The sequence below is a fragment of the Colletotrichum godetiae genome (genome assembly GCF_030913485.1).
Source record: "Colletotrichum godetiae strain CBS 193.32 chromosome Unknown BDP55scaffold_39, whole genome shotgun sequence".
NCBI classification, from domain to species: domain Eukaryota; kingdom Fungi; phylum Ascomycota; class Sordariomycetes; order Glomerellales; family Glomerellaceae; genus Colletotrichum; species Colletotrichum godetiae.
Window position 1 is genome coordinate 33,657 of NW_026851287.1, and position 24,299 is coordinate 57,955.

Sequence of the window (24,299 nt, forward strand, 5' to 3'; positions counted from 1 at the left end):
AAACATCCCCCCTTAACAAGGCAAAAGACGCGTCCTTCCTTGCCGTCCTGGCCCCGTCACCCCTAGCACCGCCCCCCTTGAACCGCGTCAAGCTCCCATCCACCTCCACTCCAATCCCGACCGCTCCGCCGCCGCCGATCCAGCTTTCCTCCGTCCGCCCCGGCACCGACGTGCGCTCACATCCCACACCACCACCATCTTCCGCCGAATCTCGAATTCCGCAACGTCTGCCGCTACACAACTCATCCAGCTAGACCTCCTCGAACAATTACCCCCCCTGAGCTCTGGAAAACAACGACAAACCCCCCCAAATGGCGCGACAATGGCCAACATCAACGATACCCCCCTCATCAAACGCCTCGCCGTCCCCGGCGCCACCGCGCTAATGGGCTTCCTCTCCGTCTCCTCTCAGATCCTCTTCTACGTCGCCGACGACTCCCTCGCCCCCGGCCGCCTCACCCGCTCCGAAACCTACACCTACAACGCCCTCCTCTTCTGCCTCTGGTACACCTACTACAAGGCCTGCACTGTCGACCCAGGCCGCTACCCCTTTCCCGAAGCTACCGTCATCGAGGTCCCCGAGCCAGACGAGTACGGCCTCGTTCGGCGCTGGTGCAAAAAGTGCGCGGCCCCGAAACCGCCTCGCGCGCATCACTGCCGACACTGCGCGCGCTGCATTCCTCGTAAGCCTTCATTCCCTCCCCCATCCTGGCGCCTCATCCCCCTTCAACCCTCGTACTGATATACAATTCCTTGATAGGCATGGACCACCACTGCCCCTGGACAGGCAACTGCGTCTCCCTCACAACCTTCCCACACTTCCTCCGCTTCCTCGCCTGGACAAACTTCTCCCTCTGGTACCTCGCCCACCTCCTCTACGCCCGCTTCGCCGCCATCTGGGACAACCGCCTTTTACCCTCGTACCTCGGCCCTTCCCTCCCGATCCTCGTCCTCCTGACCCTCGACACGCTCATCTGCTTCTTCAGCTCCCTCGCCCTCGGCATCCTCTTCTTCTCCACCGTCCGCGGCTGGGTCCTCAACGAGACCATGATTGAAGGTTGGGAAGTCGACCGCCACGCCGCCGTCTGCGATCGCAACCGCAAAGACGCGGGCGAGTTCTGGTCCATGATGGGACCTGATGGGAAGAAGCTGAGGCTGGAAAAGGTGGAGTTTCCTTATGATGTTGGTATCTATGCGAATTTGTCGCAGGCGATGGGGACCGGGAACCCGTTGCTGTGGTTGTTCCCCTTTTCCGGAAACCCGCGCGTGAGCGAGGATGGAATGGGTGTCGGATGGGAGTGGCCCGAGAACGGGCTGAATCGCAAGGAGGGGATGTGGCCGCCGCCGGACCCAGATAAAGTGCGACGGTCCGCGCAGGGAGGTTGGCCTTCTGCTCGGGATGCGGAGAATATGGTTGTGCCGAGATACGGAAGCAAGGAAGAGGAACTCGAGGCCTTTAGGACGCGGCAGGATGCGGATCGCCGGCGGTGGCAGAGTAACCGCTCACGAATGATGGAAGAGCTGGAGGAGGTGGACGGGGTAGAGGGCTACGATATGATAGACAGCGACTCTGAAGATGGTTCTGAGGAGGGCGCGGATGGAGAGCTCGGTTGGACGAACGCGGATGGCGAGCGGTTACAAGATTTTGGCGTAGATGAGGATGAGGACATGACAGACGACGAAGATGTACCTCTAGCGGAGCTATTACGTCGCAGAAAAGTCCTCCAAAAAGATGGAGAGGAGTAAGCATCACTAAGCATAGATAAGAAGACAAAAAAGTAAACTGAAAATTTCTCTTTTTGGGGGGTTATTGCCCACGATTCTATACTACCTTCAATCGCCCTAAAACCAACAAAGAAGGGGGCATCCAAAGACGGCTTCAGCGCAGGCCATGAATCCCCTTGACTCCCGAATCTACCAAACAGAAAAAATTGTGCACACAAGACAGGATCAAATCCGCCTTACCATCCGGGGTTGCCCTGATCCTGTATGCTGGAAGAACTTCAAAAACAGCTTTGTTTGATCGTGAACCGCTTGCCACTCTAGAAAGCAATTCGCCATCCTTCCTCCACACCATCAGTCCAAAGAGCAATCGTGTCGTGCAATCATGAAGCATCATTCCAAGGGTCTAGATCTGTCGACCCAACCTCATCCCTGACCCTTCCACACGAAAATTCGATTACCAATCGTCATCATCGTCCTTCTTCTGCATCGCGTTCTTGCGAGCGAGCAGAGCATCCGCCAAGCTGTTGCCCAAGCTAGGAGTCGGGGTGTTGCTGCGGCTGTTGTCGGAGCCACTAGCTCCGTTCAGGCTCAAGCCCGAGTCGCGCGGCTGAGCGACGGCCGGCTTGCGTCCAGCGGCAGGTCGCTTCATGGGCGGCTGAGGAGGAGTCGGCTTGCCACGGGCGGCCGCTCCATTGGCCGAAGGAGGAGGAGGGGGCGGACGGGGAGCCACGACGGGTGCAGGAGCCTGCTCCTCGACGTAGGCGGCGGGAACCCAAGCTTGAGCGCCACCGTTCTTCGCGAGCCACCAACCTGTCACCAGAATATTAGTTTCACCCTGATGGGTTTGGAGATAGATTTTGACTTACCGTTGTTCTCCTTCTGGACGACCTCGATCAAGTCACCGGCTCTGACCGTCAACTCGTTCTCCTTCTGACCGGCGAAGTCGTAAAGGACCTTGGCCATGATCTTGGCCTTCGCGGGGGGCGCGGCAGGGGGCGGGGGAGGAGGCATTCTAGTCGCTGCTGAGGTCGACGATTGTTGTCTTGTGTGTGAAGGAATTGCAGCAGCAGAGGCGGCGGCGGCTTGTGGTTGTTGACGTCCAAATGGTCCAGTCTTGGCTGAGCTGATGGCAGCAGGAGGTTGAGGAACCGATCTTGCAGAAGAAGCAGCAGGTCGAGGTTGAGGAGTTCGGTTGGTGTTTGTCATCCGAGAGGGTCTACCATTGGGGCCACCAGGCTTGATGAGCTTGCCACGGGTGATGGGTCGAGCGGCAACAGGCTTGCCCTTGGGCGTCGGCTTGGAGACAGACGATGGAGGCTCGCCGGGCTGGGTGTGGACACCTCCACTCTTGTAAAAGTCTACGGCCTGCTGGGAGTCTTTGAGGACCTTGACCGATTGCATCTTACCAGGCTTCTTTGCGTACTCAATCACTTCGCCAATCTTCAGGTTAAAGCCACCAGGCATGACACGCTGCATCTGCGTGAACATCTCTGTCTTCAAGACGCAGTTCAACAAAGGATCAGCCTCTTGAGGCGATCCCACACCCAGAGAGAACCAGTCATCACGAGCCGAGGAAGCTCCGATAAACTTGATGGCGCCCAGGGGCATCGAGCGTTCAACAGATATCTGAGGCTGGCCGTTGACAAGCATCTGAGCAACAACATAGAACTTGCTGCTAGTGACGACCAAAATACGGGGACTCGGCTTACTGGATCGGCCAAACTTGGCCTCCAGGATCTCTCCACGGCAAGAGAAGACAACCTTCTCGTTGTTGGAGATGCCGATGGCGTTTCTGATCTGCGAGCCAGGTCCCATGGAAGCGTTGATTCCCATATAATCGCCCAAGAATCTTCGGGAGCCGAGCAGACTGAATCTCCTTCTCTCCTTGCGGTTCTGGAGAACCCTGTGGCCCTGGTCGCGCAGTTGCAGGTACTCGGCTCCGGTTCTCTTCTTACGCCAGAAACGCTGGATGCGAGTGGCAGACTCGGCTCTGTAGGCCAGGTATGCGCGCCACATGCGCTGAATGCGAGTAGCCATGTTGTGCCAGTACCGATCTCGCATGTGCTCGAGCGCAAAGAGGGTTTCGGGTGACTTGATAAAGGCCTTTGTCGTTCCCATTTGCCATTCTTCCTTGGGAATACTGGTGTCCTTGAGAATCTGCTTGGCCGCATCCTGGTACGATCCTTGCCAGGTATACTCGCCAGCGTATGAAGTCGCAGGAGAAAGCAGGAAGAAACGATCCACAAACTTCTCAAACGTCTGACGGTAAGCAAATCCAGCGCGACGAATGCGAACGTTCTCCTGAAGACCAAGGTACTTGACTTGATGAAGGACGTTGGGGACGTTGTATTCGGTGGGCGACTTGTTCTCGTTGGGCTTGATGGTACGGATGTAAGAAGGCTGGCACTTCATGAGAGTCTCAACCAGCGCATTGGCGGAGGCCCTGATACGGTCACCGGCGGAAGGAGGCTGCTTTCGATTGTCCTGGTCGACTTGGTTGGGGAAGATGGTGTGCACAAAGCGGTTGCTGCTGCCAGAGAAGAGGTTGAGCAATCCCTTCAGGAGCAGATCCTTGTTCTTGTCCGTAATGCCGTCCACTGTGTAAGCTACATCACCGGCATAGTGCTTGATGATGAAGCTACCTTGACGAGGGGTCAAATGAGGGTTGGACATGCCGTTGATGCTCTGCATGAAGGTTCGGTCAGAAGCAGCAGGATCGGCGTGGGCTGTCTTGGTAGCATCCTTCATTGCTGAGAAGACACCAGGAGGGCGGACACCCTCGATGAGATCGCACACGATCTTGTTGTCGAAGTACTTAATAGGTGTCCACTGAATCTGTTCGCGTGCGTACTCGTCCTGCTCGGCCTTCAATGTCAACTGGATGAAGATCTGCTGCAGCTTCTCATTGACGTAGTTGATGCAAAGCTGCTCGAAACTGTTCTTTTCGAAAATCTCGAAGCCGTAGATATCAAGAATACCGATATTGGTGGTCGTGGCCTGCTTCGCCTTAAGAGACCTGTTGACACGCTCGACGATCCAGTCAAACAAGTTGCTGTAGATAGCCTTGGAAAGGGCGTCTCGTGTGGCGGCAGCCTGGGCCGGGTTTGTCGGTGACTCGATGACCTCGCCGTTTCGCGGAGTAAGAATACGGATGGTAATAGCCTTGATGAGCTGCTCGGGCGTCACCTCCAACAGGTATGCCAAAAAGTCGACCACCGACTGGTCGCTAACAGCGGCGTATCCGTCCTGGCCTTCGTGGAACTGAATGTTGCCAGCCCACAGGATAGCAGACAGCATGCGGAAGATCTCATCTTGTTCGCCTTGGCTGAGACCAATAATTCTCATAGCCTCGAGCGTGTCGTTGTACTCCGCCAAATCGTCGATTCCGTCGACCTCGAGGCACTTCGATCTGCTAGTATAGACGTACGTCTCGGGTGTTTGGATGCCGAACTGCTGTCGGTAGTCCTGGGAAGCTCCCTTGGTGAACTGGTAGAAAATGTGGAAGTTTCGCTCGTTGGTAATCTGGCCGACGACTCTTGACTTCTCGAGAAGGTAGTTGGTGATGTCGGCACCGACGGGTTCGCCCTGCGCATTGAAGTGAATCTGCAGATACTTGCCGAAACGAGACGAGTTGTTATTCCTCAAGGTCTTTGCGTTGCCGAAAGACTCCAGTAGGGGGTTGGTTGCCAGCACCATGTCCTTGATCTGCTTGCTATCGCCCGACTCTCCTCCTGAAACGTTGGCGATGTACTGCATGATCCGCTTGGCGGCTTCCGTCTTGCCAGCACCTGACTCTCCGGATATGATGACACATTGGTTATCTTGGTACGCCTTCATGTTGTAGTACGCAGATTCGGCAATAGCGAAGACGTGCGGGGGCATCTCGAGACGGTTCTTGCCCTTGTAGCTGTCGAGGACCTGGTCGGTGTAGATACCCAGGTCCCGGAAGGGGTTGACTGACACCAACACATGGCCGATGTAGGTATAGATCTCCTGGCCCTCGAATCGCTTCTTGAGATTGTCGTTGATGGCTTCGTTGGACACCTTACTGAGCAACGTAAGATCCGAAACACCAATCTCCTTCTTCTTCGTGACCTCGTATGTGGCCTTCTTGGGCTTGCCGCCGCCCGCCCCTCCGGACGGTCCGGCGGGGCCAGTCTTTGCGGATTTGTCCTTGGGACGTCGTGAGATACCCTATAATTATTGAAAGCGCAAACGGTCAGTCCCTATTTCCTTCTCGTGGTCGTTGGTCGGGGGATTTTGGAGTCGCTGCAGCCGAATCGGAGCGGTGCGCGCGCGCGGGGCATGAAGCGTCTCACCATGCTGGGCAGTTCTCAATGGAGGGAATGCCGGTATCTGTTGATGGTTTGCGCAAGCAAGCTTTGGGAAATTCGCGATTGCGCGCTGGTGATGAAAGAGTGAGGGTTTGCTTCTCTCTACGATTCTTTTTTTTCCTTCGTCCGGCTTGTTGCTGAGTGAGAGACTGGAAAGAGCGCGCACCAAAGGTGACGTTGCGGTGCGGACGGAGGGATTACGCAGGTGCAGTGTGGCTGGTTCTTGCCCGAGATCCAAATCCAAACGTTGGCCGACTGTTCTGTTCCAGTGGTGCCTGACGACGAGTCTCCGTTCGTTCTAGAGGGGGGCTTGGAAGAGCATAATCAGCCAATCGCAAGCGCCACAACCACCCTGCACAGCCTCAGCCCGGAGAATCGGTGGCGCCAGATTCCGCGTAATGCCCAACAGTGCTTTAGCGCCCTTTAAGCGAATCTCCACTCCCTCATTCTCATCCACTGACTTTCACTGTTTCCCCCTGTCCATCCCGCAGAAGAGCGGGAGATTATCTTGGAACCTTCTGCCCAAAAAAAGACTATCCGGGTCCGGGTGTGTGTCCCTGTTCTGAATAGCGGCTCTGAGGTCATAGCTTTTCTTACCCCTCCAGCCCATTGGCGGGAAGAGGGGTCGTTTTGTATGTGTGTGCCATTCATAACCTACCTGCCTGAAGATAAATCTTCTCGAGTGCCCGCCATCTTGGTAATTTTGGAGTTCCGTCTCCAGCGCATAAGGTCAATTTAAGGCCTGGACATGGTTCGTCCCAGACAGCGCTTGTTGCGCTGAAGTATATGTTTCATGCTTAGAGTTTTCTAGCCGCCATCGAATCGACTACCACCTAATCCTACGGATGCCTCGTGGAAATCTTGACGATCCGCGCCGATGTCGGCTTAGTTCCATTGCACGCTGTCCACCCACGGTTTCCTCATACCTTGAAGTCTATTCACTCTGCGGCTCGGTGGGTTGAGCGTCGCACAACACCTTGGATAAAATCTCTTGATTTCACTCTAGATGTCTGTACTGTCAGGCCGTAATGGCTTATCAGAATGGATCTCATAATGGATCCTCATTAACCCATACCCCCAGTGCCAGTCATGGAAACGTTCGCCATCCGTGTCATCTTACATTGCTCACCATTACCCCATTAACCCCAGTCCTAAGCCTCGCACGAAGCGAACGTCGTTGGCTTGTCGCTCCAGAGCCATCCTCATCCTCTCGCCATACTCTTTCTCGGCCTCTTCTACTCTTGCCTCTTCTTCTGATTTAAGCTCCGGTTGCTCAAAGTCGCTTGCGGTAAACCCAGCCTTGCCGGAGAAACTAACGAGGCCCAGCTTCTCGCCCGTCCAGAACAGTATGTCGTCATCGTTGACATTGTCTTGTCCGCCACGCGTTTGCGTCGACAGGATCTTTCTCGCGAGATCATCGGAACCAGGCATAGAGGCGAAAAGAGATGGACGCTCATCCACCTCGCTGTGCCCGATCTTGTGCCGTCTCACCTCAGTGAAGCCATCGCGCTCAAACCACTTCAGAAGACCTGAGCCATCCGAAAACACGATGCGAGTACCCTGGTTGGCGACGGACAGAATCTTGGACTGAGACGACGTCTGCCGGTTCTTCATGGTGGAATTCTGCATGAGATCTGCGGACGAACCTCCTGGCCGTGGGCACAAGCCGTACAACTCTAATGAGCCCTTGGTGTTGTACTCACCACCGGCGATCAGAGTCCGACCCCCTTCCCTCGTCTTCGACTCAATAACTTGCTCAACGGACAAGTCGCTCCTACGACGTGTCTCGCTTTCGAGTGTGGAGAATGGATACGGCAGAGACGCGAGACTAGCCAGTCGAGCTCCCGAGTGAATGGATCCCATGATGGAAGGGAATGTGCGTCTATCGTAGTGTAGGATGTTGGAGAAGCGCCCTGCAACGTAGATGTCGTCCGAGAAAGAGTACTCGTCGCAAGCATTTGGCAGGTGCAAGATGCTCAAAGGCGTAGGTTGTGACAAGGGAGCATACGGGGGCAGCGGATCGTCAAAAACGCTGCTTCGCCTGCGTTGGAAGAACCTACTTGTCGAGTCGACCGCTAGCACGTCTATCTTGTCAATGATCTCACTCGGTGACCTGACTCGCGCCCTATAGTCGTAGAGATGGATTCCCAAAGAGGTTCCTACAGTCAAGGGCAGTCCAGGAGCGGCGGAGGAGAGGGCAGTGATGGACCATTCGAACGTTTGTTCGCCAACAACCTCGAGACGGTTGAGATCCACTTCTAGCAGGTGGCCCTGCACTGCGACAAAGGCCCTGTCGGAGAAGCTGTCGACGCTCACGCATTCTGTCACTCCGGTATCGATCTTGCGTGATCTCCCCATTGTCTGGGGTCCGTCGAGATATAGAATGCCCGCCGAGCTCTTCGCGACAGTGGCGCCCTTCTGACCCCTGGTACCCTTTACATCCCACAAGCACATGGAGCCGTCGTCCAATGGCGACACCACGAGCAATTCGTCGGTTTCTCGACTCGGACTATATAGGGCCATTCCTCGGACGTCCAGCGTATCCTCTTCGGTCCCGTCTCGGATTTTGGGCTGCTGCAGCCAACTTGTCGCAATCGGCGCATAGCGTTGTATGTACTCGTTGTACCAAAAGACCGGCTCTGTCGGAAACGAAGGATCCCAATTCGCCATATCCTTGTACCGCTGCAGCTTGCGCTGCTCCTGTGTCTCCTCATTGTAGAAGAGGGGATCCGGTTCTGTGTCACCATCTTCTTCCTGGCTCAGTTGTACGGCACCGGTGCTGAAGAGAGGGTAGTCAGTGATGTCGTCGTCGTCATAGGAAGTGATGCGCCGCCGTCTTTGTAAAGCCTCTGAAAATGGCGACTCGTCAAACGTCCTCGATCGCCAGTGATTGTTGTCGAGGGAAATCTTCTGGAGCTTTCGGCATACGAGCTGCAGGCCGGGAAAATCGTAGGGCTCTAGGACTGAGGGGCACCGGGCTCTGTCAGCTGGGGGGTTCGGAGCACGCCTCTTGGCAGAAAAAGAAAGGCTTACTCACAGGAAAGAACACGCAGCAGGATCTCGTCTGGAAGCTCGTCCAGCTTCTTCAGGGGCTCCAACGACACCATTGTGCCGTGGGGTTTGGGAAAGAAAACTCTCGAGTACTCTGTAGTCTCGTTGATTATACTTCTGGCTGGGTTTCGGGGAGACAGAGGGGAGCCCGGACGGGATCCATGGAGAAGAGGGTCGAAGGATGATCCTATCGTTATCGTTATCGGGTATTGCCTTGCGCCCTAGCCAATCTTAGACTAGTGCAGATCCGGGGGTGGACCGGATAGAAACGCCTGGACTCACGAGTGGGCTGACCTGTCAAAGCTCCGGGCCAGTCGGGCTGCTTGGGCTTTTTTTTGTTTCTCGCTTCCAACTGCGCAACGTTCAAAACATGTGTGGTTGTGCTGCTTTGGGTTTTTGTTACTGGGCCAAACCGATTCCTTTGAGGACTCCTACATATCCACGCTCCTTCCTTTCTTCCTTCACGTAAAGCCCTCAACAGCTGCAGGATCAAGGCGGCGATCAAGCAAGATTTTACGCGGCACAGCCACGTCTCCGTGAAACGGACTGTGACACTGGAACAGTTGCTGACCCATCTCTTCCCGCTCTTGAGAGCCATTCTCATTGCAACCACGAGAGGCTTGGCAATCAGCCGATGCCGCAAGCCGACCTGGTGATGCACAATGCTCTAGACTGCGATTGTCGAATTCCCTCACAGTCGCACAAGAAATCCCAGAACAGACAACTGTCAATGTCAGACCGTCGAAATTCCGCGTTTTCTTTTCTTCGAGCGTATCCCGCAATCAATATTCAGCATCAGGATGGCCAAGTAGTTTCAGTAGAAACAAACCCAACCAGCCGGGTTGTGTCAAATGGCTATCTGCGATGGATTTCTCTACCACACTTCTCTCATCAATTTAAAAATTTAACCTCACATCGTAATCAAGCTCTACCGTGGCGGTTGACTCATCAGTAGGCTGTGGGGAATACATTTGATTCTTTAATCAACAATAATCATGAGAAAAGCCGTGAGGAGAAAAGACGGAGAATACTGATAAATAACAAGACATGATTCTACACAATTCTGTAACAGTGGAAATAACGAGTATCATCTATGAGCTGGGGAAGGCAACAAATTTTAAGTTGCACAAGATTAGAAGTCGAAGATTTATACAGGTGTATTCGCAGCTTCTCCCCCATCCAAAGTCTCCAGGCTTTGACAGCTACATGTAGTCAGTCACTTCCATTCGTCTCGAAATTTAATACCCAAATCGGCAGAACTAAGTCTTGGGTCTACATTTTAGCTATTCGAAAGATTCAGCCTCTTCATCACATTTTTCACCAAATCAATAATTTGGTACCAGCCTATGTACATGCTCGGTCCTGCTTTCTGGTGACAGCCTAATACAGACCACTCTCAGAGCGGCGCAGAATCTGACTAGGTTATATGTAGGTAGGTCGCACACAGTTTTAATACTACTGCCTAAAAATAAAACACCGATCCCGTTCCCAGGAATGGAAATTCAATCCAAACAATTCATGTCTTTCGCTACTTTTCAGCCATGCCAAATTGTAGTTACAGCCAGGTACCAAACCCCTTTAGAGCATACGGCGACATCACGGGACTCGGAGTGAGTGACTAGCCTAGAATTAAATAATCGATGTAAGTCTATTACTAGTTTCTCACGAGTCCTCCAGGTCATCCTTGCCTTCACGATTACAGCATGTTCGACCATCTTCATACTGATCGCTTAATACCTGCTTGGATTCGATCCAAACCTGAATCCGTACAGAAAGATGACAGAACAAGGCGAGGAGATTTATCCAATAGCAATACGACTGTCCAATCCTGCAGACCAAATGATCTTTAAACACACAAAACGTCTCAGGGCTCAGTTTGGACGTCATGTGTACACAGCCAGAGCAGGCGTTCGAAGAGGTTTATCTCTTGCTGTCATGTTGTTCCCCAAAGTATTTACTAATGCAATGATGTCGGTAGTAAATAGATTATCCTTACACTTGTAGATCAACCACTGGCCACTATGTTGCTCAGATGTGTTGGCCCCGCTTGACTTCCCTTGATGGCGGGGCTTACCGGCACGGCTGAGTATTTGGGTAAAAAGGAATAAGGTCGAGGCCAACATATAGTTGACAAATGGGCACAAGTGAAAATCGAGAAAAAGAGAAGAGTCTTCTTTGGGACTATTTCCGCTCCGATACAACGTCCTTGAAGCTACCTTGTGCTTCTTTTTGCCAAGGGATCGTCTTGAATGAGCGACTCTGAAGCACCCTGAAAGCTGCGTCACTGCGGACCGCCCTCTGAAGCGCCGTAGCTGCTCGTGGGCGTACACTCCCCTTGACAAATTCGTTGGCGTTGGAGGAAGTTCGAGGGTTAGAACTGAGGCTATGGGATCATCAGTCATACAATAAACTCAACGTGGTGCATGTATCATGGGCTCTGGTTGGGAGGGTACCCAACAGTATTGAATCCCTAAAGTCCACGGCCTATCCCCTCTAGCGCAACTTTTTGAAGTTCTTGGAATCAGGGATTAACCTTCAAGCCAGTAGCTGGTGAGAAAATGGCCGAAAGGGTGTTTGGTGGTGTAGGAAAGCAGCCAAAGTCCAGTCCTGACGACCGAGTGCTGGCTTTAAGGGTTAGCTGGCTTTAAGGGTTAGCTGGCTTCGGGTGTAGCATTCAATGCGACGGTGACGTCAAAATTCAGCCGGCTTAAGCATGTTCACTCAGCTCACGATCAGTGACTGATCTTGAAATCGCGCCACGGATAGATAAGGGACTGGCGGTCTACGTGGCGGGCGCGGGATCCGCGCTCCTGCTTTCTGAGGGGGGGCGCGGGCGATGTCTGGGCCGATATTGGAGTCTGGTATGACTTGTCTCGCCGGATAACACCCATCTTCAAGTCTGGCGGGAAAAACGGAGTGTGTTTTGGGTACATCACCAACTCGTGGTGAAAGAATGAGCCGTCGAGGTAGTGCCCATCTTTGGCAGCGCACCTGGCCGCCATAACCTAAGACCTTCTTAGCAAAACAGAAACTTAACGACGAGAGAGAACAAATGGGTCGCAATGGAAGTATTCGGAGTTTGCCAAGTAGTCAAGAAATGCACAGCCAGGTCGTCTCCATCACGCTTATGAAGTTCTTAGCTATCTTCTTATTGCTTATCGGCCGATGGTGGCGAAGCCATGAGGGAGGCATCACGAGAGGTTTGCTCAACATTCAAAGTCAGCTGTTTGCAGACGGTCTCGGCCCGTAAAAAAGCATTCATCTGATTCTTACGTGTGTACGACAGGAGGAAACGAACTATGTGGCCAAAGACACATGAGCAGGTGGCCATAGGGGTGGGTGTTCATGTCTTTCCTGAAGGAACCCGTAGCGATGGTAGCAAGCGAGACAGAACGTTCCCACAGAAGGTGCGTGAGACTCAGTGGAACACTGAACTTACCAGGAACTCGAAGACCCACCTGCACGGGAATCATTAGCGTTCCTCCCAGACATGTGCTTGAACCATCACCGTCGGAAGGTGTGTTGTGACAAGTGGCCCAATCCACCTAATGCAGACCCCTCTCGAGAAGCAGCGCTGACTGACACTTCTGCCACATGAAAGCAGGAGCAAAGCCATTACTGTGTCTGCCACCGTGCGGGAGCTGTTCGTCGAGCTGGTTAGAGTGTGTAGATATTGCCAATTCTTCTGAAGCATCCATGATGCGAACCATTCGATCCAGTTTTGCTATGTATGGGTCACCGGTGTGTATGGGTGACCCAAACCTTGGACAAAGTGAAAAGTCAGCCACACCTTTTGGTACTAACATCGACCACATTGAGTGGAGTCTGTGGGAATCTCAAAAAAAGTACAAAAGGCATGAACAGTCTAGTTTCTTCCTCTGAAAATCACAACAAATATCACCCCTCAGACGCTCGATTTTCACAAGGATCAGCATGCCAGCAGCCCTGATAACGATTCTCTTCATCGGAAAGCGGACTGTGTTGAGGGTTTCGCGCGACATTGTCCCTTATGAAGAGAGTTCAGTCGTCAAGTAAAGTAAAGAAGGATTCCAATGTCACTTGAGAGGAGAGGAAGAGGTTCCGGGTTATGTGGCTCCTTCTGTCGCGATGTTCTGAGGGATCGTGGGTGGTTCCACTCCTCAGAACCAACACAGCAGGACCGAGGTTGGTACCCCCTCTTGGCTAAGATACACGAAGTAGGTACTTCCATTAAGGTACCATCGAATCTTCTGAGCTCCCAGCCAGTCCTTCCAAAAACGGTGATGAAGAATGAGTTTTGAGAGCGGTGCCCCTCGAGGGGTTGCATTCGACTCCAGACCGTAAATCTGAGTTTTTGAGGATTGCTTGGACTGCCGACCAAACTTTCGGCTTCGAGTGACTTGCCGACGGTCCGAATGATAGTCACAAATGCGTGATCAAGAAAGTCTTTCACGAGACGGGAAACCTCTTGGAGCCATCTTTATAGGCGGAGAGGCCATCAGCCTCACAGGTAGCGAGGCCATCGTGTGGAATTTCGAACAGTCGGCAAATAGAATAGATCGAGAGGATGGTCTGGGCCGTACAAATGACCTCTTCCACTTATTACATCCACTTCCTCCTCACTCCACCTCCATACGTAAGGTAGCAATGACATTCGTACCAACCGTACGACTACCCTACTGTCATGTATACCAACATATCAAATACATTAAATGAGGCTGAGAGTCGCAGTAGTATAATCAGCGGCTACGGTCGGGCATGGCGCGGATAGTCTTTCTGGACCCTTGGTACCTTACATGAGTACACTGCGAGGCCACTGAACCGAGAACTGACCGAGGAGTTTTGACTGCAGTTTCCCCTATTGTGAAGCTCCCTGATGGGTGGGCTCGAGATGTCATCAACATGAGCCATGGTCTCTATAAAGCGTGACGTATTCTGATCAGTCTAAAGCCGCGCGAGCTGCTGGGTGAGGCAACCTCACCTAACAAAAGATTAGCCTACGACTTCAAATCCCAACGTGCATCTTCTCCCACCTTTCATGTACATCGCATCGAATCTGGAAAGTGGAGAGTTCACGGCGGCGACTATGTCCTACCCAAAGGTATAATCTCCGGGGCTTCAAGCTACAATAACGGAACAGCATTGGCGTGGATCCAATACTGGAATGTGTAAAATACGAACAGTGGGAATTCAGGCACTCAAACGACATATGCTCGATGACAGTGACTTCTCAATGACAAGTTCTACTTTAACTTTAGTTCAAGTATTCCGAGAAGAAAAATTTCAGGATTCCTCCATACATGAGGGCTTAAGCCTAGGGCGTCTGAAGGAGATACGCGGATGTTTGTTTGTCTTCTCTGGCGGAAGTCCCCTAGGCGGGCGGTCTCGTTACTTATAGGCTAACTCAAACAACTGGGTCAAGGGACCAGATAAAAGAACAAGAGAGATTACATAACCAAATACCCAATAATGATCCTTAGGGTTTTCCATCCTGTGTACTGACAGATATAAAGGCACCCCAGATTGCAAATACAGAAGTTACGTAGAACTTGAAATTAAGTAATTATTGATTAGACGCTCCGTTCGTGCAGAGTTACAATGGATATCTTGGACCTGTCTGGATTATTGTCATATTATGGAAGTGTAGAATTGCAAAAAAAATAAAAAAAAAATACACCACCTGTGATATTAAAATGCTTATAGTGCTCAACACCACAAAGCTAGCGAAATGGCTTTTGGCGGGCTTTTTGTCCACAATCCTCGCTTCCAAGCGTGAGAAAAGACCTCAGTATATTAGTTTAGTCTTCCTTCTTCAAGCAAGAAAGCTATCTCGGGAGCCCTCAAAAAAAAAAAAAAAAAAGCCATAGTTCTGATGGTTCAATTATGAGCTAGTCAAGTTAGTGACAAACTAGAGAAAAGTACGGTTCGCTTCTTATTCGTCATATCCCCAAAGAAGAAGGATATTGCCGGAGACTCAGAAAGAAATACAGGTGGACCTACCTTGTGTTTATCATCTCTCCCATTCCGAGAAGTCAGTGTTGCTATCTTATATATATGTGTAGATTGGTTAGCGGGCTTGCCCTTCACTTTACAAGTGTCCAAACTCCAGCCCAAATGTCCCATATGGTGTCTTACGGATGAAGTGTTGACTTTGTGACAGCCAGCAATGCAAGTCTCTCTGGTTGTAGTTCTTGATTTCATGGCAATCTGTTGATTGTATTAATCAATCAGTATTATTTCCCAGGTCTTTGTTAACTGATGTATTGGGAGATAACCAAGATGAGGATGTGTGTCTGGTGATGAAGGTGAACTGACCTGTAGGTGTAGACTTATCAATTCAATTGACAGTGAAATGGCAGGGAGACGCATAAGGAAAATTCGCCATAATAGTCAAGCGGGATAATTCTTTATTAGATAGGTCCTAAAAAAAGTCAGCGCCGAGAAATGGGCCATGGTCAAGAACTGGCGTGCGACATGATGCGAGGCAAAGCAGCATTTGTCAGTGATAAGCCGACAAGCCTTGCAAGAGAGCATAGCACCCGCTCAAGGTGATGGAAGCACTAGTGGCTATGCTGGTGGCCACATGGCGTGGTCTGTGGAAAAGATTCTCTCCACGATCAAGCTACAAAACTTCAAGCACCATGAGATCAGAATAAGTTAAGCAGTCAGAAAACCTCATTAATTAGAGATGCAGTGTGCGTTTGGCGTCTGTACTTGTTGGTATACACGTCAGCAGGTCAACCGTACGGTTGGTACGAAGTCAATAAACTGGTGATCTATTGCTGCGTATGAAGGTGGAAGGAGGAGGTTGTGAGCAGAGCTCACGACCTCGCAGATGTGGTATGTAAGTGGGAAGGCCGTTTGTTTGGCCTAGATCGCCTTCCAGATCCACCCTTTCTGCCGACTACTTAGAGACTAACAGTACTAAACATTAGGTAGACGTGGGTACAGAGGATTGAGGTTTGCCTACTTCACTGTCTCACCTTTGATACTTTAGATAATTTTCGGCAAAGCGACTGCTGTAGACGCAAGTTGTAGTTGGCATTAATTTTGCCTGCGGTGGTCGCTTATTCCTCTTTTCCTCGTGATGATTCTTGCAACCACCAATACCGCATCTGTTAACAAACTGCCCATAGGGTGACAACTTTAAGCATATTGGTGGCAGTACTGGCCTGTCTGGTAGATAGAAGAATAATTGAGGCCACAGGCCCAGTCTTGATCTTGAACCAATATGGGCCGTGTATGTTAGGGCCTTGAGTAGACGAGCCCGTTGTTTCATCGGATACCGGTTGGACTCTGGGTAGTCGGCAGGAAATATGCATAAGAGGAAGAGGTGCTGATGATTCAACAGTAGCAGTAGGTATGCTGGCTGTCATTAACTGTCTGCATGAATCAGGCAGGTTAAGCAATCACAAAGACAATGGAAATTGCGGAAACTGCGTGACGCAAAGGCTGTAGCAAGCTAGGAGGCATTTAAAAATCCGCTCATCGGACATCCAATTAATACAACGCTACCCAGAAAGGTCCTTCCTAATCAAACCGACCTCTTCTTCTTTTTTGTTTTCCGAGTCACTGCATCACGTCGGCTGACAGAGCTCCTGTTCTTCCATGCCATGGGCACTGATAGGTTTATGCCAGAGTGAGTCGGACAGCATTGTAAAGAGGTATCGGACACCCGGTGCCGAGTATGCTGCTGTTTAAGCTCTTTCCGCGAAACCCGTGCGTTGATATCAATTTGGTTCGCATAATGTTCCTTCCCCAACGCCTCAGATCTCGCAGGAGAGTCTAACCAGCAGCGCGGTGTTTGGGCGGGGCGGAGATACCGCATGTCATTATACTAAGATTCGGATTTGGAGCAGAGCCGCTGACACAGCTTCGAGGAGGGCCATCTGTGGGTATCAAAGTTGTAGCGCAATTTAGCACTCGCATGCTCGCAATCTGGACGTAAGCACGCATCGGAATCACGAGTAACACGATATGGGTCCTGCGACATTCATCCGCTTCATGCGCATCTGCATGCGAGCGAAAACCTGGGTCTGCGTGGCCACCAGTTTCATCCATCCTCATCCAGGAACAGCGCTCTGGCGGAAGGACGTGGCCCGAATACAGTCCAGACAGACGCGGAGCATCGGAGAACTTGAGATCAGACCAAGATATCGCCTGCAACAGATGAATCTAGGTTCCAGGACAGCCTCTCCGGGTCAGAGCGGAGCATCGTAGGGTCCTCGTTGCGACCCGAGCTGCAAGTGTCACATTTGATGGATGAGAGATATCCTGCTTCGATCCCATAACTCAAGCTAGGCTTGAAATATTCTCAGATACATCTGAACCCCTTGTGACGGGGTAAGCCATTTGTGTTTTCTGCCAAACCTGTGCTTGGTGCCTCGTTAGCTGGGGATAGTTCGTTCTGACACGGCCCACTTGGTGGCCCAGCTGTCAAGCTCAGTAGTGCGACACGATTTGGTGATTCAGATAATAGAAAGAAGACGATGAAGTGAGGGGATCGGCGACGACGAGAGCCATCAAGTCTCCTGGAAGCCCCTCGCAAGCCCCCTTCTTGTCGATCTCAAACTGCTCAAGGCTGGAAGTTTAGATCGTAAACTCAGGTTGAAGCAGTATTTGCTAGGTGCGATACCCGTTACCGACTGTTGCGAGCATCACGCAGAGACGCTCGACCACTATTGATTTCTGTTGACCCCTGCTCAGTGAAGGAAGCTTAAACAAGCCACTTGGCGTAAAGCTTGGCGTTCAATGTGGAGATTGACTCGAGATCCTTGAGGAGGCTGACTTGGGCGTTATTGAAATGTCTGCGTCAGCGACGATCATGCAGGTGGGTAGGGTTGGTGCTTCATGCGGGCATGAAAGCCGTTTTGAGAGCGGAGACCCGTGCCAATGTCCAGCTTTGCTCGTTTCACCAGGACCTGGCCTTGTAGTGTCAAACTCCGAGCGACAGCCACTGCAGCAAAGAGGAGGAGCAAAACAATTCGAATATCCTTGGCGACGCTACCGCGGGATCCAGGTCAAGCGAGGAGTGTTCGGGCGAGGCTGGCTGATAGTCCACGTCATTCCCGTCTCGCAAAAAGCCCCGTCGATACCAGACAGCGCTGACGGGCTTGGAAGGTTCAGACCGCCGATGATACTCGAGGCGGAACGAGTCGAACTGGGGGCGAGTCAATCCCAGTGTGAAAAGTAGATGCCGAGTCTGTCAGCATTGAGTGAGAAAAGGAGGTAAATTGGAGTTTGTGCCGAGTCCCGAGAGTGCCGGAAGGCAAATGTCGGGCCAGGGGGTCGGGGGGGGGGGGGTCGAAATGTATGGGTGGCCCAGAGAACGAGAACGAGGCAGAACCAGAGCGCTCAGCCTCGCTGGAAGGAGGACGTTGAGCCAAGATTTAGATGGGCTGATGGCGGGAAGATAAATGCGAGATGCTTGAACTCTTTAAGCTTGAACTGGGGAGCGAAATATGGTTGAATAGGGATTTTGAGTAGGATGAATCAAAGACAGGTGATCTGTAAACATAATCGTACGATTTTGACGTGGAAGACCGCATGGATGGGCTCATGGAATGCTTCTTTGCTGGGAGGTGTGAGCGTCTGACACGCTGCGTAGAGGGGAGGGAGGACAGGCAAGCAGAGAGACGCTGGGCCAAGAATGGGGTGTCATTGGACTACGCAGTAGAGCACTGCACATGGCTTAGACCTCCCGCGGGAGCAATCGACAGCCATCAAGCAGCCATGATCCATCTGAAGGATTCAGGGATGGACAAGGGGAAGGGTGAGACGGGGGAGGATGGCAGACTGGCGGGATAGTGAACTGTGACCCTGCCTGGGTGCGAACCTTGCACGGGCGACAGGTGGGTTGAATCATGGATGTAATCAAGATAGGGTGACAGGTGTTGAGTTTGGGCGGGCTTGCGTATCAAGCTAGCAGCATGGCGTCCTTTGGTGCAAGTGTTGTGAGGGTTACCTTACTGCGTACCTAGGTTGGGAGTGCGGGCTGGCAGAGAGCGAGCATGCTGAAGGTTTCATGACGGGGATAAAGTGTGGATGAAGGGCCGATGTGCTGGGATGACAAGTTTGGAGATTTGCGGGTGATGCACGGGCCAAGACGACCAAAGGAGGAAAGAGAAGGGGGGCCTGTCCCTGCTGCTTCGGTCGACAGGCGCACGAAAACGCAGGAGCGATGTTGAAGGTGGGCTTGCTGGATAAGTGGGGACCTGCCGCACCCTCAACGCATGTGTAACTGATGTCCCCTGCCGCCAAGCCCGAAAGAGACTAGTGGGAATGTGGGGGTGACCCCTGGGCCCTGACACCCTCCCACCTGTCCTTCCGTTCTTCATTTTCTGTGCCTTCTTTTCCGGTACGGTGACCGCTCCTACCTCGTAGGTATCCCTAGGTAAGGTAAGCAAGAGGCTACCTTAACCGGGGGAAGGACCAAAGTATACATTTTAGGTTGGCAAACGGAAAGGGTTCCCCGGATCATCTTTGAAGGGAAAAAACCAGAGTTAGGCGAGGGAGAGTCAGTTGATACCGTACTGAAGGAACCTTTAATCTGGCGAGAGACGGTGAAGCTGAGGTCCCTGACTCCAGGGGAGCCTTGGGGGCGATGCTTTCTCGTGAGGGGAGCTCTAATTATCTGCGTGGCCAATGGCTTCCCGTTGTTGTATTGCAGTGCTGCAATTCGCAGCAAAAGGATAAATGAGGATGATTTGGCTTGGCCTCACATCATGGTCGAACCCTTTTTTAAAGCATCATTCCCTATCATCTTCCTTGCGAGATGGGGAAGTAAGATTTACCATTCCCTGTTAGCCACATGCTGGGCAGCTGGGCAGACACCCCAATATAGAAAAGAGCGCACCGTCAGTGGCCGGATTGCTCTATAATTGACTCGGTAGTGCAGCAGCATGCAGCTGTAGCGCATCTCGGTAGCACGATGCCATCACATTGGAGTTTTTAATAGTGTCTTTTTGTTTTTTTTTGCGGATTGCCCTTGTGACGGTGTTCAAGAATGGTCCTCAATGCCCCTCCCCATCGTTGTGCAACCCAGCGAATCCTGTGTCACCAAAATCCAGCCACCGCATCTTACCCGTGAGGTGTGAGGTGTGGTGGCTCGCCTCACCTGGTTGTCGGCGACTTCCCTCACGGCCTCACCACCGTTAAGCGCCCAGCAGCATGGGCCCCGCCGAAACGGGTCTGGCGTCCGTGTTCCAAAATTAAATTCAGCCAACCACCGGCCGCCGTTGCGTCTCCCGTCACCTTCCCATCTGTCCACTTTCAGATCCGTCCCTCGAGGCGGGCGGCAAGAAGGAGGCAGGTGGTGGCCAATTTGCACCGTCAAACTGACTTTCTGTGGTGCCCGACGTGCCGACACAACGTCGCTGAGAGAGGAATTGGACAACGACCTGCCGACCGCAATCATCATTCGTGCATGCTACTCCGCAGTCGTACAGCTACCTTGCCATGCCATGCTATCCGAATGGCCCATGGGCGGAGAACCAGACAGGCCATGCGGGATGGGGATGAATGCGGATATGAGGACCTCGACTCGTCGTCCTCGTTTGGCCGTTTTTCCTTTCTTCCCTTTGTTTTCCCATTCCCTCCATGATTGATCCATCCACATTCCATCCTCCCAACAGTCTGGTAACCTATTGCCATTTTCGGTCTCAATGTCGTTGGTTCCAACAAACTTTCCAACAAGACAAAGCTAAGCGCAACCGCCATACCAAAACTCTTTAACAGGCGCCAATACCAGAAAAACGACCCTTGTTCGTCGCATTCACTGTGTAGCGTAGTGGAATAGCGCAATATCCACACTTTCCATTCGAGCCGCATTGTCAAAGGGGACAAAACAAGTCCATCCCGAGAGAGAAAGGGAAAAACGGCCCCTCCCCTGTTGCAACCGAAACGTCAGAATAGCCTCGGGGCCCCCTCGTCAAAGCGCCTCTAACAGAAGTCGTCTCAACTCCGCCCACCACCTGTCGCACCTGGCCCTGCCGTCTGATCAGTCTCGCCTCTCGGATCGGACTGATACAGCTCCCTCCAACTGCGAAACCCCTCCAACGTCTGATCTACCGAATCGTCCAGTCCACCATCGTCAAACCCCTTGTCCCGTCCTCGACAGTCGACAGTTCGCCCCCCCCCCCCCGCCACCAAATCGCCCTTTTGTTCACAATTCACATCCTGCGCGGACGAACACTACCACTGGCACCCTGTTCAACGGCTATTGACGAGGTTTCATGGACACCTGACATCCGAAAGATTAGTCCCGACATCATCACCCACCCCTCCATCCAATCCTGCGCCAAACCGCACCATCGTCAAGCCCCCTCCACCACTTTTCGTTGCCGGATCCAAGTCTATCCATCCGACAGCACCAGGCTCCCCCGTTCATCCCGGGCATTTTTTTGCCAAAGAACCGATTTCGCCCTGTGCAACCCTGGTCATTCGAACCTCACGCGTGCCAAGTCCACAGACGCCATTCCTCGAACTTCGACTGCCGTCCCGACTCGCCTCATCTCTTTATGACTTTCCCCCCACCCGCCGAAAGCTTCGTCTCGTCTTCCTCCACCTCTTTTCCTTCACCCTCATTTCTCTCTTCTTCTTCTTCGTTGTTTCTCGCCTAGGTCGAAGAGTCAAGAGTCAATCCCCGAGCCCTTGCGACCAACGAGATTCCTTCCTTTCCTTCGCTGCTGGCTCAGATCATTCTTTTTAAACTTTCCAACTTCGCTTGGCTGGAGTCTTTTATTTTCGCTTCTTTTGCTCGTCGACTACACCACGTTAGGTATTATCAGAGACGTTTTTAATACGGGGACTGAGAAGTAAAGAGATTGGAAACATCAGAGTTTGGCATCGACACACGTGGTTATTGGATTTGCTGGGATTATTTGCTTCACCATCACCCGACGCCCACACGAGCCGCTACCGATACCCTCCAAGGCCCGACCCCAACCGCCAAATCGTCGGTATTGTCGCAGGTCGACACCCTAATACAGCTACGAATAGGAGGGCAATCGAAATCGAATCAAGATGGCGGGCGACCTGACCTTCGGGGTTCTGGTCAAGAAGCAGTTTACTGCTCAGAAGTTGGCCTTTCACTTCCTCTTCTGGACCTTTCACTTTGGCATCTTCGCCTATGGATGGTAAGCCTCCATTCACACATCGCATCCGTGTACACGTCGATTCTAACTCTTCGCCAGGTGGAAGCAGGCAATGGACGCGAGGCTGGCTGGTCTGAACACTTTGCAGTACTCGGTCTGGATTTCAAGAGGTGCTGGTTTGGTTCTTAGTGTCGATGGAATGCTTATCCTGCTCCCGGTCTGCCGAACGGTCATGCGATGGATCCGACCTAAGCTTCGCTTTCTCCCTCTCGACGAGAACCTTTGGTTGCACAGACAGCTGGCGTACTCCATGCTTGGATTTACCATCTTGCACACCTCTGCTCATTACATCAAGTAGGTGCCAGCATATGTTGCAAGAAGACCACTCGCTAACATGTACAGCTTCTTCAACGTTGAGAGAACACAAATTCGTCCCGTCACGGCTATCCAGATTCACTACGCCCAGGCAGGTGGTGTCACCGGCCATGTCATGCTGCTATGCATGCTCCTGATGTACACCACTGCACACGCCCGCATTCGCCAGCAATCATTCGAGACGTTCTGGTACACTCACCACCTCTTCATTCCCTTTTTCCTGGGACTGTACACCCACACCACTGGCTGCTTCGTGCGTGACACCGCCTTGCCGTACTCTCCATTTGCCGGAAAGGATTACTGGGATCACTGCATCGGCTACCTCGGCTGGAGATGGGAGCTTTGGACCGGAGCTTTCTACCTCATGGAGCGTACCTATCGTGAGGTCCGCGCTCGCCGCCGTACCAAGATCACTCGTGTTGTCCGCCACCCATACGGTAAGTTTCTGTTGTGCTATCTGTTTTGGTCATGATGCTGACTGGTTTCCAGATGTCGTTGAGTTGCAGTTCAACAAGCCCTCGTTCAAGTACAAGGCTGGCCAGTGGCTCTTCCTCCAAGTGCCTTCTCTCTCCAACTACCAGTGGCACCCCTTCACTATTACCTCTTGCCCGTTCGATCCTTATATCTCGGTTCACGTTCGCCAGGTCGGTGACTTCACTCGGGCTCTTGGTGACGCCGTTGGTGCTGGCTCGGCTCAGGCTAAGCTTTACGATGGCGTTGACCCCATGGGAATGTACGAGGTTGCTCTTCAGAACGGCCAGCAGATGCCTGACCTTCGCATCGATGGCCCCTACGGTGCTCCCGCCGAAGACGTTTTTGAGAACGAAATTGCCGTGCTCATTGGTACTGGTATTGGCGTCACTCCCTGGGCTTCAATCCTCAAGAACATTTGGCACTTGCGCAACAGCCCGAACCCGCCAACTCGTCTTCGCCGTGTCGAATTCATCTGGGTCTGCAAGGACACCGGCTCCTTCGAATGGTTCCAGACTCTCCTGTCATCGCTCGAAGAGCAGTCTAACGAGGCAGCTCGCGTTCCTGGTAGCTCCGGCGTCGAGTTCTTGAAGATTCACACCTATCTCACTCAGAAGCTAGACATGGATACCACGCAGAACATTGTGCTCAACTCCGTTGGATCAGACCACGACCCCCTCACTGAGCTCAAGTCCCGCACGAACTTTGGTAGACCCAACTTCTCCAAGCTTTTCACAACCATGCGCGATGGCATTTTGGACAGAACATACCTCAACGGCTTGGAAGGTAGCATGCGCACAACTGTCGGTGTTTACTTCTGCGGTCCCTCAGTAGCTGGTAAGCATCTTGCTCCCATCTCTTCCAATATCCTGACTAACGACTTATGTAGCTCGCGACATCAAGCAGGCTTGCAAGGATGCCGATGTTCGCGAAGTCAACTTCCGATTCTGGAAGGAGCACTTCTAAGCGTGAAGATGGCTGAGTTAATGAAAAGTAAAAGTCAAAAAACGAGGAGCCTTGGCGAAAGCCTCGAGTTCTGTACGTGGAGGAGAATCTCATACCAGGAGACGACATCTATAGCTACGAGGAGCCTCTCAGCAGTGGGACCGCGGGAAGCAGCGCTCCGAGAGGAGAACCGGCTGAATAACGGCAAGCGGGAAGGCGTTGGCTGGAATGCATTAAGAAACCCCCTCAGCGATGTGCATCATCTCTTACCACTTTTGCCGCCATCCGCGCCCTCACCTATTATTTCTTGACGATGGGCGGAGGT

The 24,299-nt window shown here is 52.3% G+C and overlaps 5 protein-coding genes across 5 annotated transcripts; 3 read left to right on the top strand and 2 right to left on the bottom strand.

Moving 5' to 3' along the window:
- The first annotated feature begins 44 nt into the window (after positions 1-44).
- On the top strand, positions 45-1,792 carry BDP55DRAFT_673300 (DHHC zinc finger domain-containing protein). The gene is made up of 2 exons (XM_060575586.1): positions 45-683; positions 761-1,792. The coding sequence occupies exons 1-2, from the start codon at positions 323-325 to the stop codon at positions 1,744-1,746; spliced, it is 1,347 nt and encodes a 448-aa protein (XP_060426257.1). The 5' UTR covers positions 45-322; the 3' UTR covers positions 1,747-1,792.
- On the bottom strand, positions 1,793-6,323 carry BDP55DRAFT_673303 (P-loop containing nucleoside triphosphate hydrolase protein). Its single transcript, XM_060575587.1, has 3 exons — positions 6,045-6,323; positions 2,592-5,919; positions 1,793-2,535 (listed from the first exon to the last, which is right to left on the bottom strand). The coding sequence occupies exons 1-3, from the start codon at positions 6,045-6,047 to the stop codon at positions 2,180-2,182; spliced, it is 3,687 nt and encodes a 1,228-aa protein (XP_060426258.1). The 5' UTR covers positions 6,048-6,323; the 3' UTR covers positions 1,793-2,179.
- An 867-nt stretch (positions 6,324-7,190) lies between these two features.
- Positions 7,191-9,166, bottom strand: BDP55DRAFT_558596 (F-box domain-containing protein; the record flags this gene model as incomplete). The annotated part of the gene is made up of 2 exons (XM_060569818.1): positions 7,191-9,022; positions 9,097-9,166. 2 exons carry the CDS (start codon positions 9,164-9,166, stop codon positions 7,191-7,193), a joined length of 1,902 nt encoding a protein of 633 aa, XP_060426259.1.
- An 8,014-nt stretch (positions 9,167-17,180) lies between these two features.
- On the top strand, positions 17,181-18,374 carry BDP55DRAFT_673313 (uncharacterized protein). Its single transcript, XM_060575588.1, has one exon. It carries the CDS (start codon positions 17,893-17,895, stop codon positions 18,280-18,282), a length of 390 nt encoding a protein of 129 aa, XP_060426260.1. The 5' UTR covers positions 17,181-17,892; the 3' UTR covers positions 18,283-18,374.
- A 3,738-nt stretch (positions 18,375-22,112) lies between these two features.
- BDP55DRAFT_558659 (ferric reductase like transmembrane component) lies at positions 22,113-23,995 on the top strand (the record flags this gene model as incomplete). The annotated part of the gene is made up of 5 exons (XM_060569824.1): positions 22,113-22,225; positions 22,283-22,537; positions 22,586-22,995; positions 23,048-23,866; positions 23,919-23,995. 5 exons carry the CDS (start codon positions 22,113-22,115, stop codon positions 23,993-23,995), a joined length of 1,674 nt encoding a protein of 557 aa, XP_060426261.1.
- Between the last annotated feature and the right edge of the window lie 304 nt (positions 23,996-24,299).